Source organism: Phyllostomus discolor, chromosome 1 (genome assembly GCF_004126475.2).
Source record: "Phyllostomus discolor isolate MPI-MPIP mPhyDis1 chromosome 1, mPhyDis1.pri.v3, whole genome shotgun sequence".
Lineage (NCBI taxonomy): Eukaryota > Metazoa > Chordata > Mammalia > Chiroptera > Phyllostomidae > Phyllostomus > Phyllostomus discolor.
In genome coordinates, this window is record NC_040903.2 from 184253104 (window position 1) to 184269584 (window position 16481).

Genomic DNA, 16481 nt, shown 5'->3' on the forward strand with positions numbered 1-16481 from the left:
TACCTTAAATGCAGTAGAGCGGGCTCTAATAAACGTGAACAAGTCCTCCTTAGTGGAAAGCACTATGGACAGTGTTGTTAGTGACCTTTATATTTCCACAGAAATGAGCCTACTCTTTACCAAAACTTGACTTACTAAAAGTCCCAAATACCCTGATTCAAAAGATAGGGCAAGGAATCACATTGCAAGGGGAATAAAAAATGATCTAACACTGTCCCACATCCTGAAGTGTGATACCTTGACAGAGGCTGGTTTTTCATAAGCTGTGTTGGTTACTGAGATTCTGGCCACTGACCATGCTTCTACCAGAAAATGTCTGTTTTCATAATAAAATCAAAGACGGACCGATAACAGCCCAATCATTCTACGGCCAAGACCGCAGGTATAAACAAGCAGCTCTCTGTGTCATTCAGGACGGGGACCATACAAGCGCGGAGCCCAATGGCGGAGACAAGCGCTCGGGGGACGGGTGGGGGGAGGGGGCTTCCCCACCCTCATGTTCTTCTTCATTTCTCCCTCATTTCTTCTTGACAAAGTCCAATGCTGCACAAAAAGTGCACCTCAGTGATAAACAAGTAAGAATCTGTTGATAGTTCTGTTGGACTCAGTCACACTACTTAAAAAAGCAAACATACATTAAGACTGAGAGTCAATTTAATGTATTACTTCAGGTGCATCTTTTTTTCCTTTCCAAGAAGAAAATAAACCAGAAAGAGAGCAATAATAAAACCGGGAGACTGAAACACATAATGCAAGATACATACAAATCTACATATAATCCTCATAGCTGAAAGATTTTCTTGACAAAAAAAGATTTCATTCCAAGTTGCTGCTAGTTTTGATGCAAATGGGATACGTACCATGGCCCACAAGCCTATGGCTTCAATAGGTAGAGTGCAGTCATAACAAGTTATTCTTTGCTAAGACTTCTATTTCAAAGATAAGCATGCCTTGGTAGCAATAACGGCAACACTTAGCACAGGTAATCCAAACCAAGGAAAAGACACTGTGGAAAAATACAAAATATTTACTCTACCTACCCTAGCAACTCCTACCGAACAACACATATGCTGCATATTTATGAGCCGGAGCCTGTGGTTGTGGAATATTCACTACAGAATTAAAACAAACACTGCATATAACATTGAGTATACAGCATGCCTTTTCTGCTCAGTGCGAGAAAAACCTACGACCCAGCAGATGAGGAGACGGATGGCCTGACAGCAGCAATGTGGCAGGATGTTGTTCTTTTTTATCCCCCAAATAAAAAATAAAATAATAACATGGTTGACTATCCCAATTGAATGCCAGTCCAATTCAAAACTCATCTTCAGAGCTGTCAGCTAAGAGCATTACTCGGTCTTGCATGCTGTTGAATTCTCTCTGCTGGAGAAAGAAAACAGAAAAGCATTAAAACTCCTTCTGCTGTAGAGTGAAGAGGAGGAACAGGCCCCCTTCAAAAGACACACTGATGAGTGAACAAAGCCAGGGCAGCAGCTAGCGCAGCTAATCCCAAACCACTGGGCACAGCCAGACCGTTCACGCATCATTAAGCCTCGTGTGTTTTAATAAGCAAATTAGAAAAGCAAAGAATGTTCTGCAAGCGAGGAGGTTTTGCAGTTGTTCTTTCCATACCTTTCTTTTGTGCCTTTTGAAGCCATTTCTCCTTCTGCGATTCATCACCTTAAGGCTGTAGAGCGCTCCCAGGATGAACAAGGCTCCTGCTATCCCCACCCCGACAGGCACCAGCATCCCGGACATATAGCCAGCCTGCAGAGAACAGGAAACAGGAAACTCGCATTAGGGCTCTCGACAGACCACCACCCTGGGTTCCTCATTTCTGCTAGATGGCAGTGGGTTTTTAGACACTGTGAATTCTCCCATCTGCTTCATTATAAAATAAAACAGCATTTAGGATAAAGTTACTTTGTGGGGGGAGAAGGCAAAGAGAGAGAGGCATGATGGCTATTTTGGGATATTTCCAATACTTAGAAGCATTACCATAAATCACCCAGACCTAGTGGCACCTCTAGCCATTTCATTATGCACATTTGTCAACATCAGGTTTGGATGACAGAAATATAATTTGTATTAAAGATTGATGAAGTAAGCTTTGCACAATGCCAGGACTATTAAAATACTATCAATTGGAAGTGTCGGCCTGAGTCAAGCTCCAGGGCGAGGCGGGGGATGGGGTGAAGTGCGTTCTGGAATACTATGTTTCTTGCAGGCAAGAGGAGAGCCTTGACACTGGTGGTCTGCTCTGCACAATCTTAGCAGCACTGCAGTAAGAAGGGAAAGAGGGATGCGCTTGTAAGCGAGTGAAAGATAAGGGTTTCTGGAAACAACAGGGAAGAGAAGGACCTGGAAAGAGGAAGGATGTTAGATGTTGCAGCACAAGAAAAGACAAGGATGAGGAGAAACTATATATATACAGTAGATGAATTCATTTATATGAAAGGGACAATCTGCCCAAGACCAAAGTTGGGGTTGGGGGGGGAATTCTGAGTGTCCCCAGCTCCAAAGAAACGAAGTGGCAGAGAAGGGCATAAAGATCACTGCCAATAACATTTGTACCTCCAGAAGTGCATGGAGGTATCAAGCCCATACATGTCTCCATGTCCCCGAGGTGTTACTATGGACACCTCAGTCCTAAGAAAGCAACATGATCTCCACACACCCCTGGCCTTAGGTAAGTAGCTCTGGACATAACCAAGTTCAAGGTAAGGCCATCACATGAAGGGTTCTCCCCGCATTTTGGCCAGTAAGACACCTAAGGGCAAAAGGAGTATGTCCTAGCCAGTTCCCTTTCCTGGGGGAACTTGACACTGGTTTGCTGTCCAAGAAGGCCCTTTCTTAAAGCCTACCCAGACAAAATACATAAACAATTAAAAATCTGAAGCTGTAATGCATACTTTAGATAGGCATTATTTTAATGGGGAACTATGAGTCTATTCATTTATTTAGCTATTCTCAAATTTCTAATGTAGCACGATTTCTGGTGTCTTTCAGAATAAGCCAAGAACAGAGAGGGAAAGAGAACAAAAGTTTTCTAAAAAGTGCTGAAATATGCAGTCTGTGACGCTTTCCCAACATTTTTAGAAGTCAGTGAAAGGAACAGACGAGACCTTACAGAAGTGCACCTTCTTCTGCATAGCTGGCTCCCTCACGGGTTCTGCCTGCCAGAGTCTGGAGTTAGGGCAGAATATAGAAATGTTTCCATTAATTTGGGAACAATGGCATTGTTCACCAACATACTGGGTGGTTTTTCCTAGAGAAACAAAGCCCAGTCATTATTCAACAAATCACTATGCTTTGCATGGACCCAAACTCTTTCTAAAGTTCTTCTTGATCTACTTAAGGCTTACAAAACTTTGTAACTATATTCTTAAAACATGTCAGTCAGTGCCATGAAAGACAAAAGATGACTATAGAAAAATATGTTTCAGATTAAAGAAAAATAAAGAATCGTGACAACTAAATGTGTGACATGACCTTAGACTAAATTCTGACTAGAGGAGAAAACTTTCTTTTATAAAGAACACTTCAGGTTTATTGGAAAAACTGAAATATGGATGCCGGATTAGATACAAGTACTTCATTAATGTTAACTGTACTCAGCTGATAACTGTACCATGTTTGCTACCAGAATGCTCCCCAAAGCACCATGGTGCATGCACGTTTTCTTCAAATGGTTCAGAAAAAGAGTCAGAGGTGGGAGACAGTGCCAGCAAATGATAAAGCAAATGTGGCAAAATGTTAAACACAAGCACATCGGAGTAAAAGTGTAAGGATTCTTTGGAATAGTCTTGTTCTTGTAACTTTTCTGTAAATTTGAAATTATTTCCAAATAAACAGTCTTAAATTTGTTTAATAGATTTTAAGCCAAAATAGTACTAGATATAGTTGGTTTGTGTTTGGTTTTTATTTGTTTTGTTTTACATTTAGGAGAACGGTGTCCTTCCTTAGGACAATGTATTTATTCAGAAACATCTGTTTTCAAGAAAGCAATTAAGAAAACCAAATGATACACTGTACTGGCTGGAGTCTGCTAAATTTAGACAGTGCTCTCGTGAGCTCTCTGCAACAGTGGTTCTCAAACTTGAGTATGCCTCAGGATCACCTTCAGGACTTGTTAAAACACAGATTGCTGGGCTCCATTCCCAGAGTTTCTGACTCAGTGGGACCTGAAGTCTCGCATTTCCAGCAAGCTTCCAGGTGATGCTGATGTTGTCGATCCAGACCACACAGGAGAATCACTGCTATGGAGTCTAGTCTGGGGCTTCCATTTTCTGGATAATTTCCTAAAAGCTAGAAGAAATAGAATGGATGATCTTGGCATTAACAACAGAGCTGGCCTTGACTGCATAACTAAAATTTGTACACATCTTCAGTTTTGTAAAAACTAAATTGGGAAGCAATTTAGATGTTGAAAAATATATCAATCGGTAGCCAAGTTAGGATTTGCCTAACAAGCACCACTAACTTGGACATTAACCAAGATGAAAGTTAATGATGGAAAGAGGATAGGAGCTGTCCATCAATATCCATTTGTCCCTCCTTCTAAAGCAATAGAACTTCCCTTCTGAGCCAGGTACAGAATAACAATGACATTGTCCTGCCTTCGTGCAGTAGGGTATGACCGTGTGATTAAGTCTCAGTAAAGAAATGGCACATAATTGGCATGTGTTACTTCCAGGACATGCTCTTTAAGAGGAGAGGAGGGTCTTTACTCTGCCCTGCCCTCTAAGAATGACAGAGTACCCTTATCCTCCCTTTTAGGCACGTCTTAACTTTCCCTTTTCCTCCTTCCTTCTGGCTAGAATATGGACCTAGCTAAGTCGAAACTGTCATTCAGGACCATGAACTGACCTTGAAAATGAAGGTCACAGATGGCAGAGCATCAAATAGAAGGGGCCTGAGCCTTCATAGTGTTGCTCCCCATTAACCCTTGCCTGCTACCTCCAGACTCATAAATGAGATACAAACTTCTACCTGGGTTAAGCCATTGTCATTAGGGGTTGTCTGTCACTCACAGATGATCTTATTCACAACTAATGCAGAAAAACTAAATAATAACAACAAAAGAAATAATTCAGAACTTTTAAAAACATAAACCTGTCTAGACACCAGCTAACTAACAGGGAAACCAATATTGGGAATGATTAAATGAAGCTAAACTGAGAAGTTTAGTCCTGGGGTGGTTGAAGAGGCAGTTAAATATGTAGTTTAGTTTTCATTTCTAAGCTATTCTGTGACTTTCATCAAAAACAAAATAGTTTTGTTCTCAAATAGTTTCTGAAGATAATGACTAACAAGACTTTTATAGGTGATAAGTAGCTAAATAAAGAGAGGAAGGAAGAAGATATACATATTATATATATGTATATACACATGAATGTATCAAATATAATATTTCACTCATGGGAGAGGAGAGATATGGGAAAGGTTAGAGTGAGTCCCTCCAAAAAGAGTCAAAATACGAAGACATAAGACATTAAATAAGTCAATTGTGGTGGGAGTCTCAACAATTTTTCCTCCAGTTTTTAAAAATTAAGACATAGCTGAAAACACACTTTGAAAGAAAATGAATAGAGGGCTGAAGTTTTTCAAAATAATCCAGAAAACTAAAGTGCACATATAAAATAACAGAAGTACACAGGAATAGAAAGTATAGTTCTCCTCTAAACCTGCACAGGTTTTTTTAATGAAGTGCCAGAGATACACACACACACACACACACACACACACACAGGTAAGAAATTTTGCAATATTCAACTTCAAACATGGCAAAACTTGTTTTTAAGTCTATTTTTTGTCCATTCTTATAACTCAGAATATTTTCTATGGAAACAATGACATATGGATTCTTAAATTAAACTGCCAGAGCCTGTTTGCTTCTCATTGCATCATATTTTTCCCTGAATAATACCGAGAAGCATTACCAATGCAAATATATCCACCTCTAAACTTTTGAGCTTTTCTTCCCCCCAAGTCTTGGTTCAGCCCATCTGATCAGACCTCCTTTAGACAGCTGGGCCCTGTAGTACAGGCAGCAAAGTGGACTCTACTAACCTCAGGAGGCTTTAGAATATTTTTCAACATTCCTTCTAATACTTATAAACACAAATAGTCTCATTCTCCAAAACTGTATTTGCTAAATTTTACTGAGAAGCAGAAAAATAATAGTGAGGAGATTTGACATAATTTAAGGGTAATCACAATTAGATCTTTTCCTTCATTCTTTAACATTGAGCTGTAGCAAAATATTATATTCATCATTAAAATAAAGAGAAAATTGACCCCCCCCCACATAAAAAATATATGGACTACCATGAACAGGAGTATATTCTAAGACAGGTGAATCTGAAGTAACTCAATGTCTGGCAGGTGAAAGGATTTTCATCTCACTAAACCCCCAGTTAAATCTGAGTTGGGTTCTAGTAACGGAATCTGACACAGGCTTCAGCAAGGAGTTCAAAAATGCCATCAATATTTTCGTGAGTAATTCCCATTTAAAATTACAAAGTAACCAAAAATGAAAACTTGGACACTGCTGAAAATTAGAAGAAAATGAAAAATATGAACCTGAAAGTTAATATTGTCAATCACTAAGTGCATGGCAGAGTTAAAGCAAGAGAGGAAAGTGTTTTTCTCTAGTTGGCCATTCCAGGCAGGTCAGCTCACTAGCACTCAGTAAGCAGGGGCCCCGTGATAAACTACATAACACTGGGTCTAAAGCTCGGGTGTCCAGGTGTTTTCATCCCATCCCCCACCACAGTTTAAAGGTGCCCGTTGCATCTCTAACTTTTATTCTTAAATCAAGTCCACCCATGGGTCAGAAGAATCAATGCCTTCCAAAATCCAAGGTATTTCATCCTCATATGGGAAGATCAGGCATAAAAGAGCCTTGCATCAGGACAAGAAATGCCCAATAGGATGCGATTAAAATTCTGAAATTCCCCAGAAGAAGCTCCACTTTGATACGTCAAGGACATGATTAACAGGAGCATACTTCTTGTATGACATTAACTCCTTGGAGCATCATTTATTTTCCTTTTTTAAATAATAGATAGGATTTTTTATTTGTCATCATTAAGTGTCTGAATTTTAAACAGATTCTTGAACTGATGCATGTGGGGGCTCACATGCATCCACTTGTTCAATTTTAGCACCTGTCTCACCCCCCGTAGCTTTTTCCAGAACTGCTACCTTCACCATGAAGCTCCAAGAGTTTTTCCAATTCAAACTTGGGCTTCTCCAGCATTTCAGCTTTTCTAACAAAGACATCATGGAGCAGATAAATAGATTGGCAGGCCTTTTCTATGTCTTTTCCAATGCTTTCTGGAATCACCATTCATTCTTAAGGTAACGTTTGGTATGCTTAATCATCAGATGTTGCCTTAAGAAGGAATGGTGCTCCAGAGAGTGTTATACAAGAAGGAACTTAAAGGGAACACTTTTCCTGCTGGGCCCTGAATCTTTGCATAGATTACCAAAATCAGAATAATGAATTAAAGCTCCATTATTCTGAAGATCTTGTATTTGCCAGAGCCATGCCCTATAAGGTAAATCTGAAGGAAGAAGATATTTCTCTTACCTTGTCTTTTAGTTTTTCCATCCAGCTTCTCACTAGGAAAAATAAGAGAATAAAATGTAAACAGCCATCATTTTACTTATGTTTCATTGTGTTAATTTGATAACATATTTCATGGTATTAAGTTAATTTGATACATATTGCATGAAATACAGTTAAAGGGTCAACAGTATTCAGATAATGACAGAATAGTCTTATTTTTAATTCTCATTTATTTTTTAAAAATTAGAGAGCAAAAACATACCCCTCATATTTTTTTAGAGGAACAGAGAATATTTTGGTTTGCTAAATGTACTTTTTATTATTATTAAAAGCCTTGCGCAAAGGGCTGGGGAAGGAGGGAGGAAATCACCTTTAAAATATCAAGTTCATTTCTTATCTGACATTTTCTCCTGAGCTGTACTGCTGGCTCTCAGGTTTTAAGCTCAATGAGAATTCTGCACTTGAATCAATGTCAGAGCAGAGTAAGGCAGGAGGTGGCAATGGGCAGGCCAGGGCCACTCAGCACTGGCTCCAAAGAGAAGCGTCTGCTTTCTTATTTGAAGAAAAAGTTGACCAAAGGCAAGAGAACAGGAAGTACTTCTGAAATCTATGTAGCTCACAAAGTGTGCCATTCCATCACAATCTAACCACTATGAAAAAATAAAAGCAATAATTAAGTAATATTGATAAAAGGCAACTGGAAAGGACTACATCAGCTGTGAAATATTTCATAGACCATTATTACGCCTATTTGGAAATATGTGTGCCAAGAATAGAAGGAAGCGCTAATCAAATGAAAACCTGCATTAGAATGGCCATGTAAAGGGTGGTCTGAAATTAGGGGTGGGCCTTTTTATTCTTACCTGACTTTTAAAGTTATAAAACTGAATGAAAATTCATTTTTAAAAGCATCAAAAATGAGAAAATAGACAAATACATCCTCATTTTACATTTATTGTCAAACAAAATTAATTTGTTTAAAAAAAACCTCTCAAGATATTCTTAAATTTCCTTCCCTTTCCAGGAACTTCACCAGATAGGAAGGCAGGACACAGCCTGGCAGACCCAAAAATGGCTCCTCAAAGGCGTAGGCCAGGGCTTGGCATGCTTTTCTTGGAAAGAGCCGAAAATATTTTGGGCTTTGCAGGCCATACAATCTCTGTCACAACTCGGGTGCTGCAGTGAGAAGGCAGCCACAGGCAGGACATAAATAAGTGGGTTCGACCATGTTCCAACAAACTTTATTTATGGACAATGACACTGAATTTCAAGTAATTTTTGCCTGTCACAAATTTTTTCCTTTTGATTTTTTTCAACCACATTAAAGCATAAAAAACATTCTTTGCTAATAAGCGATACAAGAACAGGCAGCAGGCCAGATCTGGACCATGGGCCACAGTTTGCTGACCCCTGGCATAGATATGCTTTATGCAAAATTGGTGTCTCTATTTGCAATTTGACTTTAATAATCTTATACCGGACGAAAGTGATGACGGTTAACACATGCGTACAGCCTTACTTCCTTACAAAGCACGTTCACCTGCATTGCACCAATTGATTAGCAAACCAACAACAAACATGAGAGTCAGGTAAGATGATGCTCAGGAAAAAGATGAAGAAACGGAGACTCAGAGAAACTAAGAGACTTGCCCATGGTTAACCAGGACATAACGAGTCACTGGAACTCCAACCGTTACCTGATTTAGTGACCTACAGGAAGAAGACTTCCCAACTTCCTCTGTGTGTGTTACACCACCACTCTTCTGCCCTCAGGTTGAAAACGTGGAACAATCTCTGGCTCTTCTATTTCCTTGAGTCCACAGCTTCCATCTCTCATGTCAAGACCTTGACAAGACCTCTCAAGTTTGCCCATCCCTCATCACTCCTGTCTCAACTGGTACGCAGGCAAAGACAGCAATGATCAAACAGAGTAAGATCAGAATCGTGGGCAGGGCAGAAGAGGAAAGTGCAGGAACCTCAAGAATGAAGCCAAAGATTAGTGATTCTAAGAACAGTTCCATGGAGAAGTGAAGTCAACCCCTGATTTGTTGGCTTTGGAGAAATTAGCAAGGCTCTTGGACACTGTTTCCTCATATGTAAAATGAAGATGGTGAAACCTGTCTTACAGATTGTTGTGAAGATTATAAATAATATATGTCCAGTACAGTACTTGGTGTGGAGAAACTAAAAAACAAAAACAAGAAATCTGGGACAGGAGGGGAGAAAGATGGACAAGTGAAATTTGAGTATTGTGTTAACATGTCTCAACTAAGCCCATGGCATAAACTTAAATTCAAGCAAGAGAATGCTTCCAATTCATTCATTCAGTTCAACAAATATATATATTGTGTTGGCCAGACATTCTACACTACACTGTGTCAGTAGAAGGTACAGGGACCTAATGAATGAGCAGGTGAATATGAATATGAATAGCTTAGGCCACCAGGTCTGTGGGAAGTAGACGACAAACAGCAGTGTAGACACCAAAAGAGGGAGAGATGGGGCAGAAAAGCTACTTACTGGAACACAAAGCAGAACCCCAAACTCTGAAGCAAGATGTTTGGAGTTAAGGAATAGTCTGGGTATCATATACGGAGCAAAACAAAAGAGGTGAAAGCAGGAATGTGGGCCCTGGAGGAGGTGAGCTGAGGCCGGCTGACTACTTATGGATGGTAGGATAAGGGTTTGTGTCTCTCTTTCTTTTTCTCCCTTTTTTACTCTTTCTCCCAGACTCTGTGGTGTATCCGTATGGTTCTGTTGTTCTCTGCATGTGTATCTTTCTTTCCTCCCACCCTCCCTGTGTGTGTGTGTGTGTGTGTGTGTGTGTGTTGACAAAAAACTAGATGTTTTAGTTCCATCTTAGCTCAAGGATTTTCATTGACTCAGTTGTATGTGCCAGGGTTGCTTTCCATAGGCAACAATAGCCCTAAGTGGCAGAAATCCTAAGGTGAAATTTAAAACTCAGAATGAGCAATACTGAAGATATTGTGTATGGGATTGCAGTACATGGTGACACTATAAAAAAGACAGAACACAGAGGCAGGAGCAAATACCTAGAGGGATAATAATGAGGTTTACTCTGAATACATGGAATTTAAAATATTTATGCAATATTCACTTGGATATGTCTGTTGGCAGTTAAAAATTTGGATATAGAGCCCTGGCCAGGAAGCTTAGTTTGTTGGAGCATCATCCCATACATCAAAAGGCCATGGGTTTGACCCCAGTCAGGGCACATACCTAGGGTGAAGGTTCAATCCGCAGTTGAGGCACATAGAAGAGGCAAGTGATCAATGTTTCCCTCTCTCCCTCTCTCAAACTCAATAAACATATCCTTAGGTGAGGATTTAAAAAAATAGATATGGAGAATCTCAGGCTTAAAACCAATGTTTGGGAATTGCCACATATTGATGGAAGGTAGTTGCAGTCCAAAAGCTGCAGGTTCAAGACTCGGGAACAACTGACGTTTCAAGTTCAGAGGTGGGAAATAAAAACCCATGAGTCAGGCAGGAGGAATTCTCCCTTACTCACGGGAGTGTCTGCCTTTTTGCTGTATTTAGACCTTCAGCTGGTTGGATGAAGGCCACTCACATTAGGGAGGGCAATCTGCTTTAGTCAGTCTACTCTTCCAAATGTTAATCCCATCCAGAAACACTCTTACACCCACTCAGAATAATGTTTAACCACTAGTGTGGGCAGCACAAGGCCCAGTCAAGTGGACACATAAAATTAACCATCACAGAGTGAGGCTGGACAAGACCAAAGTCATAATGCCAGAGAACTCCAACAGTTAAATGCCAGGCAGAAAAGACAGAAAGGAATGGTCAGAGGGACTCAGGAACCTAGACTGTTGATGCAAATCAACCCAATAGTTCCAAGTGCTTATGACGACATTTCCAGTTTCCACCGATCAAGTCCTTTTTTCAGACACAGCCAAATCCACGGGCCCACTGCAGAGGTGCCCTGCAGACCGCTCCCTTCCCATACAGGCCTGAGGGCGTCCTGCATTCGGGGGCCCGAAGCACCAAGGAAATACTGCCCTAGAAGCCATCCTCAAATCCAGAGAGCCACAAGTTGGCAGTTATATTAGTTTCCTGTAGCTGCGATTGCAAATTTAATGGCTTAAAAGAAGACAATTTTGTTATCTTATATTTCTGAAGGTCAGAAGTCCAAAATCAGTCTCACAGACTAAAGTCAAGGTGTCATCAGGGCTGGTTGCTTCTGCAGGCCCTGGGGAGAATCTGTATCTGTTTCCTTGCCTTTTCCGGGTTCTGGAGGCTGCCTGCATTCCTTAGCGCAGGGTCTCTTCCCCTTTACTTAGAGCCAACAGCGTAGCACTTCAAACCTTTTCTCTCTCTAAGCTCTGCTTCCTTTGTCATACTTTCTTCTCTGACTCTAACCCTCCTACTTCTCTTTCATAAGGACCCTTGTGATAATCTCCCTCATCTCTAGGTCCTTAACGCAATCTGCCAAGTTCTCCCTTTGCAAGGTAATGTGTTCACAGGCCCTGTAGATCAAAGCATGGACACCTTTGTGGGCTGGGGGAAGCACTGTTCTGCTCACCATACCAGGTAAATTCTCCCAATCCTCCCCCACCCTTCGGGGTGTGTTCCATGCAGCATCTCAGAGACTCCCCAGCAATAATCCACTCAGGAGTACCCCCTTCACTGGCTCTCCTCTCACTTCCTCATTCCCTCATCATGCTTCCTGGCTCAACTCCCCCCAAAACACTTCTTGCACGCTAATCCAGATTCAGGGTCTGCTTTTAAGGAAAACCCAAGCTAAGACACTAGTCTAATTCTGCTACCGTATAGGCAAGCCTACCCTTTGCCATCCAATTTTATTTATTTGGTACATTCAAACAAACTCTTAAAACAAAAAGAAGGGGCAAGGAAGACAGGTAAGCTGGTCAAGTTCAAGGCAGATGCCATGTCCATTTATCTAAGTTAATTCCAACTGAAGGACGTTAGGCTATCTGAATTTATAAAATATACATTTTTCACATAGCATTGTGTAAGATGTATTTCATAGCTCATTCCACTTAGCTCACATTCAATTTTGAAAAAGTTAGAAATACAGTCTCTTTAATAATCAAATTTTCAACATCATTTATATCTCTAATAATGTAGGAAATTTGATTCTTATTTTAATCAGTGAAAAGAGAAATGTATGTTCCACTTAAAGAAAAAATTAAATGTCAGAACATAGTCTTTCACTCAAAGCATATGTAAATTTCAATTATAATATTTCTAGAGTATTAATAAATAAATGGAGACCAGTTATTTTATTTTTCCTCATTATTTAACCATAAGTGCCTCTCCTAGCCCAAGAAACAGACAAAGCTTTTATCCAACTTACATAATACACTTAAGGATAATAAAACTTACCAAGTTTTAAATATTGTTTGTATGTTTTTTAAAGAACCTTGAGTTTTTCCAACTACAGATTATTCTTTAATGATGCTAAATTTACCTGCTTTCAAATCACACAGAAACCCCATCTACAGGCATTTGCTCTTCACATAATTACAGAACAGCAAGTTCCCAATGAATAGAATGACCTCCTTCTCTGCATAAGGCTAAGTGAACAGTAACCGTGCATCTAAGAAGCAATTAATTCTGAAGGCCCTGCACTGATACTCACAGAGAAGGGTACCAAAAGCTCAGACACCCTAACCTCAACTTTCAAGTAATTTTAAGAATGCCTTTAGTTAACTGAAAGCTAAGAATGATGCTAGATACCTACTGGCAAGATGCAAACAGCAGATCTTGTGATCAACTGCACACCTTGCCAGTGTCATTCACTATTGCTAATCATGCTGATAAACCATGCACACTACGGTTATCACCTCTAGTGATGAGAAGGCTGTTATAAACTGTTAATACAAGGTGTATAAATGAAGAAGTGTGTGTTTCTTACTTCTCCCAAAAAGAGAACCATGAGACCCAACACTGCCCACTGGAGGAGAAAACAATTTGTCTATGCTCCTTCTCTATACCTGATGGTGAGAAAAAAACCAACAACAACAAAAAAGTCACTGTGCTTTGCCTAAGACATCCTCGAAAATTCCGCTGAGCATAGGTTTCTGGACTTTGCTTTTGCACTCAGCAGCATCACCTCCACACATGAAATCCATCCTAACTCACCGTCACAGGTCTCTCTGCATATTTGCACTACCCAACTTTCAGCCCACTGATGAAAAAGAAAATAGTTTGGTATTCAGATTTTATTTTTAATACAAAGCTTACTGTTTCCTGCCCTGCAGTATCATGAGGCTTCCAGTGCAAAGTCAAGTTTGTGTGTGTTGCTTGCCAGATCCACTGAATCTACAATTTGCCATCTCAAGATACATGTGAGGCTTCAACAACCATAAAGTCCATCAGCCCCTCCTGTAGTCCTCCATTATCAATTTTAGGTAAAATTATAGACCATTTAAGCTTTAAGGCAAGGTCGCTGTGCACCCCTCTCATTTATATAAATTTTGGGGCTTCCACTGATTAAAGTCATGGCTTGATTGTAGGGTGAGGTAAAGAGAAGATTGCTATCGGCCAAGTAATCCTGAAGTCCCGTGTTCACTGATGTCCTTTATCTAAACCTTCTGACGTGACTCTACATAATCCACGTGAAACCCACTTCCCTGGTGTCATGGCTCAGCCCACTGATGAAATCAACTACAAGAGCTGAGTGAGTCCCAAAGTGGTGTCCATGGCACTTCCAGGGGTTCCTTCCAAAATTCCTTTTACCAGTTCATAATGTGCCACTCCTTGTAATAAATAATGGGCAAATAGCTGTACTCCCAAGAGAAATTCAGGCAAATCTTTGGTTAAAAACACCTGGGTGATGTAGTTAATATTCAAAGGCAGAGCTTTTCTGCCATCTAAATGGATTACTTCAGAGCAAAGTCTCCCTGAGCTCTTGATCCTCGGGGAAGAAAATCTAAATGTCTCCCCATACCACTATAGGTCGGCTGCTGAACAATCTCCGTCTCCACCTTTTCCCCTTTTAAATTATTTAGGCAAACTTTGCACGTGCTCCCTGGGTGCAGCTGTTCAATTACATGGGGAAACTTTCTATTAAGGCAGTAGAGCCAGTCTCAGTGTCCTCATTCTTATCATGTCAAACCAACTTCTCTCTTGCCAGGTTCATGAGATGCTAACCCTCCTGTGTGTGATCTGTGATTTTTTTATGTGAACTTATTTTTTAGTGAAGGTTGTTTTTCACCAAGAAACCTGTGCACCCTGCACTGTAGAAGTGTCCCTGCAGATGAGTGGTTTCGTGTTCGCTTGTGCTGAGTCCACCAAGGGTTTCGCCACCCTGAACAGGGTTGGATGTTAATTTCTGAGTTGTGGGTTCTTTATGATCGAGGCAGGCCTGGGGTTTCAATGACTTTTTTCTCTCCCACTCAGAGCCCCAGGAAGAAAGACATTCCCTTGCTGTTTCTTGGCTTGCAGGAAGTATTTTTTAGACCCCATCTCACAGGGGAAGCTTTTCCAGACTGCCTTCTCATGCAGGAAAGTCCCTGCTCCCTGCCCTAAACCAGCCCAAAGCTATGTCTCTTGATCCCATGTTAGTATTAAACTCCACCCCTCACCCCAGCATCTATATGGGGTCCAGTGTTCCCCGAAGACATCTCAGCCTCAGCGAAGGAAGCTACTTGTTGGGTTTCAAGTTGCCACCTTCAGAAACAATGGCTTTCCTTTCAAGCTCAGTTGCATATTTTAAAATTTTGTTTTAATTTACACATAGTTTCTGTTTGTAACAGGAGGTGGAACTCCACACTCAGTCCACCATGCTGCAAGAACTGGAAATGTAGACTCAACTTCTAACCAGGGATTTGGGTTTTTTTTTTATTTATTGAGGTAAAATTTACATAAACTAAAAATGGCTACTTTAGAGTTACAATTCAGCAACATCTGGCACACAAAATGTTTTATAACCATCACCTCTATCTCCTTCCAAAATGTTTGATCACCTCAAAATGAAACCCTCTACCCATTAAGCAGTCACTCATTATTCTTCCCTCTCTCTAGCCCCTGGCACCCACTAATGTGCTTCTGTGTCCATAGACTTACCTATTCTGGGCATTTTATGTAAATGGAGGTGCACAATATGTGACCTTTTGTGTCTGGCTTCTTTCACTTAGCATGCCATTTCAAAGGTTCATCCATGTGGCAGCAAGTACACAAATAGTCAACAGTACATGAAAAGATGCTGATTATCATTAATTATTTGGGAAATGCATCAAAACCATAGTGAAGCTTCCAGTCAAGATGGCAGCATAGGTAAATATGTCTCACCTCCTCACACAACCACATTAAAATTACAACCAAATTATAGAACAACCATCACTCAGAACCAGCACGAACTGAGTTGAATGGAAGTCTGACAACTACAGAATTAAAGAAACCACATCTATCAAGACTGGTAGGAGAGGTGAAGAGACAGAATGGGCTGGTCTCATATCTACATGTGGTAGATAAAAATTTGAGAGGAATATCTGGGGAGCAAGAAGTCCCAGTCCCAGTCCCATGCCAGGCTCCCTAGCCCAGGGAACCAGTGCCAGGAAGATAAGTCCCCATAACTTCTGGCTACAAAACAAGCAGGGATTGAGTTGGTGAAAGAAACCTCTGGAGTCTCAAGGAGTTCCTCTTAAAGAACCCACACATGAACTTACTCAGACTCACTCCTTCTGAGCTCTAGCACCAGGATAGCAGCTTGAAAGGCACCCGTAGCATGCCTTACTGGCATTACTCCTGCCAGTAACATGGCCAGTAGCATACTCCTTCCTTACAGGAAGGAGTAAAAGTATCTGGCTTCAAGGCAAGAGCTGGGGGACAGCTTTCTCCCAAACAGAAAGGTGTGCAGAGCCACAAAGCCTGCAGGTGAATGCCATATCTGTGAC

The 16481-nt window shown here is 40.7% G+C and overlaps 1 protein-coding gene across 1 annotated transcript in view; it reads right to left on the reverse strand.

Moving 5' to 3' along the window:
* Positions 1 to 636: 636 nt before the first annotated feature.
* Positions 637 to 16481, reverse strand: part of ARMH4 (armadillo like helical domain containing 4) — a 105057-nt gene continuing 89212 nt past the window's right edge. Inside the window, 3 exon segments of the mRNA XM_036010361.1 lie at positions 637 to 1386; positions 1636 to 1770; positions 7601 to 7632. Coding sequence (XP_035866254.1) covers positions 1318 to 1386; positions 1636 to 1770; positions 7601 to 7632 — 236 coding nt within the window. The 3' untranslated portion in view covers positions 637 to 1317.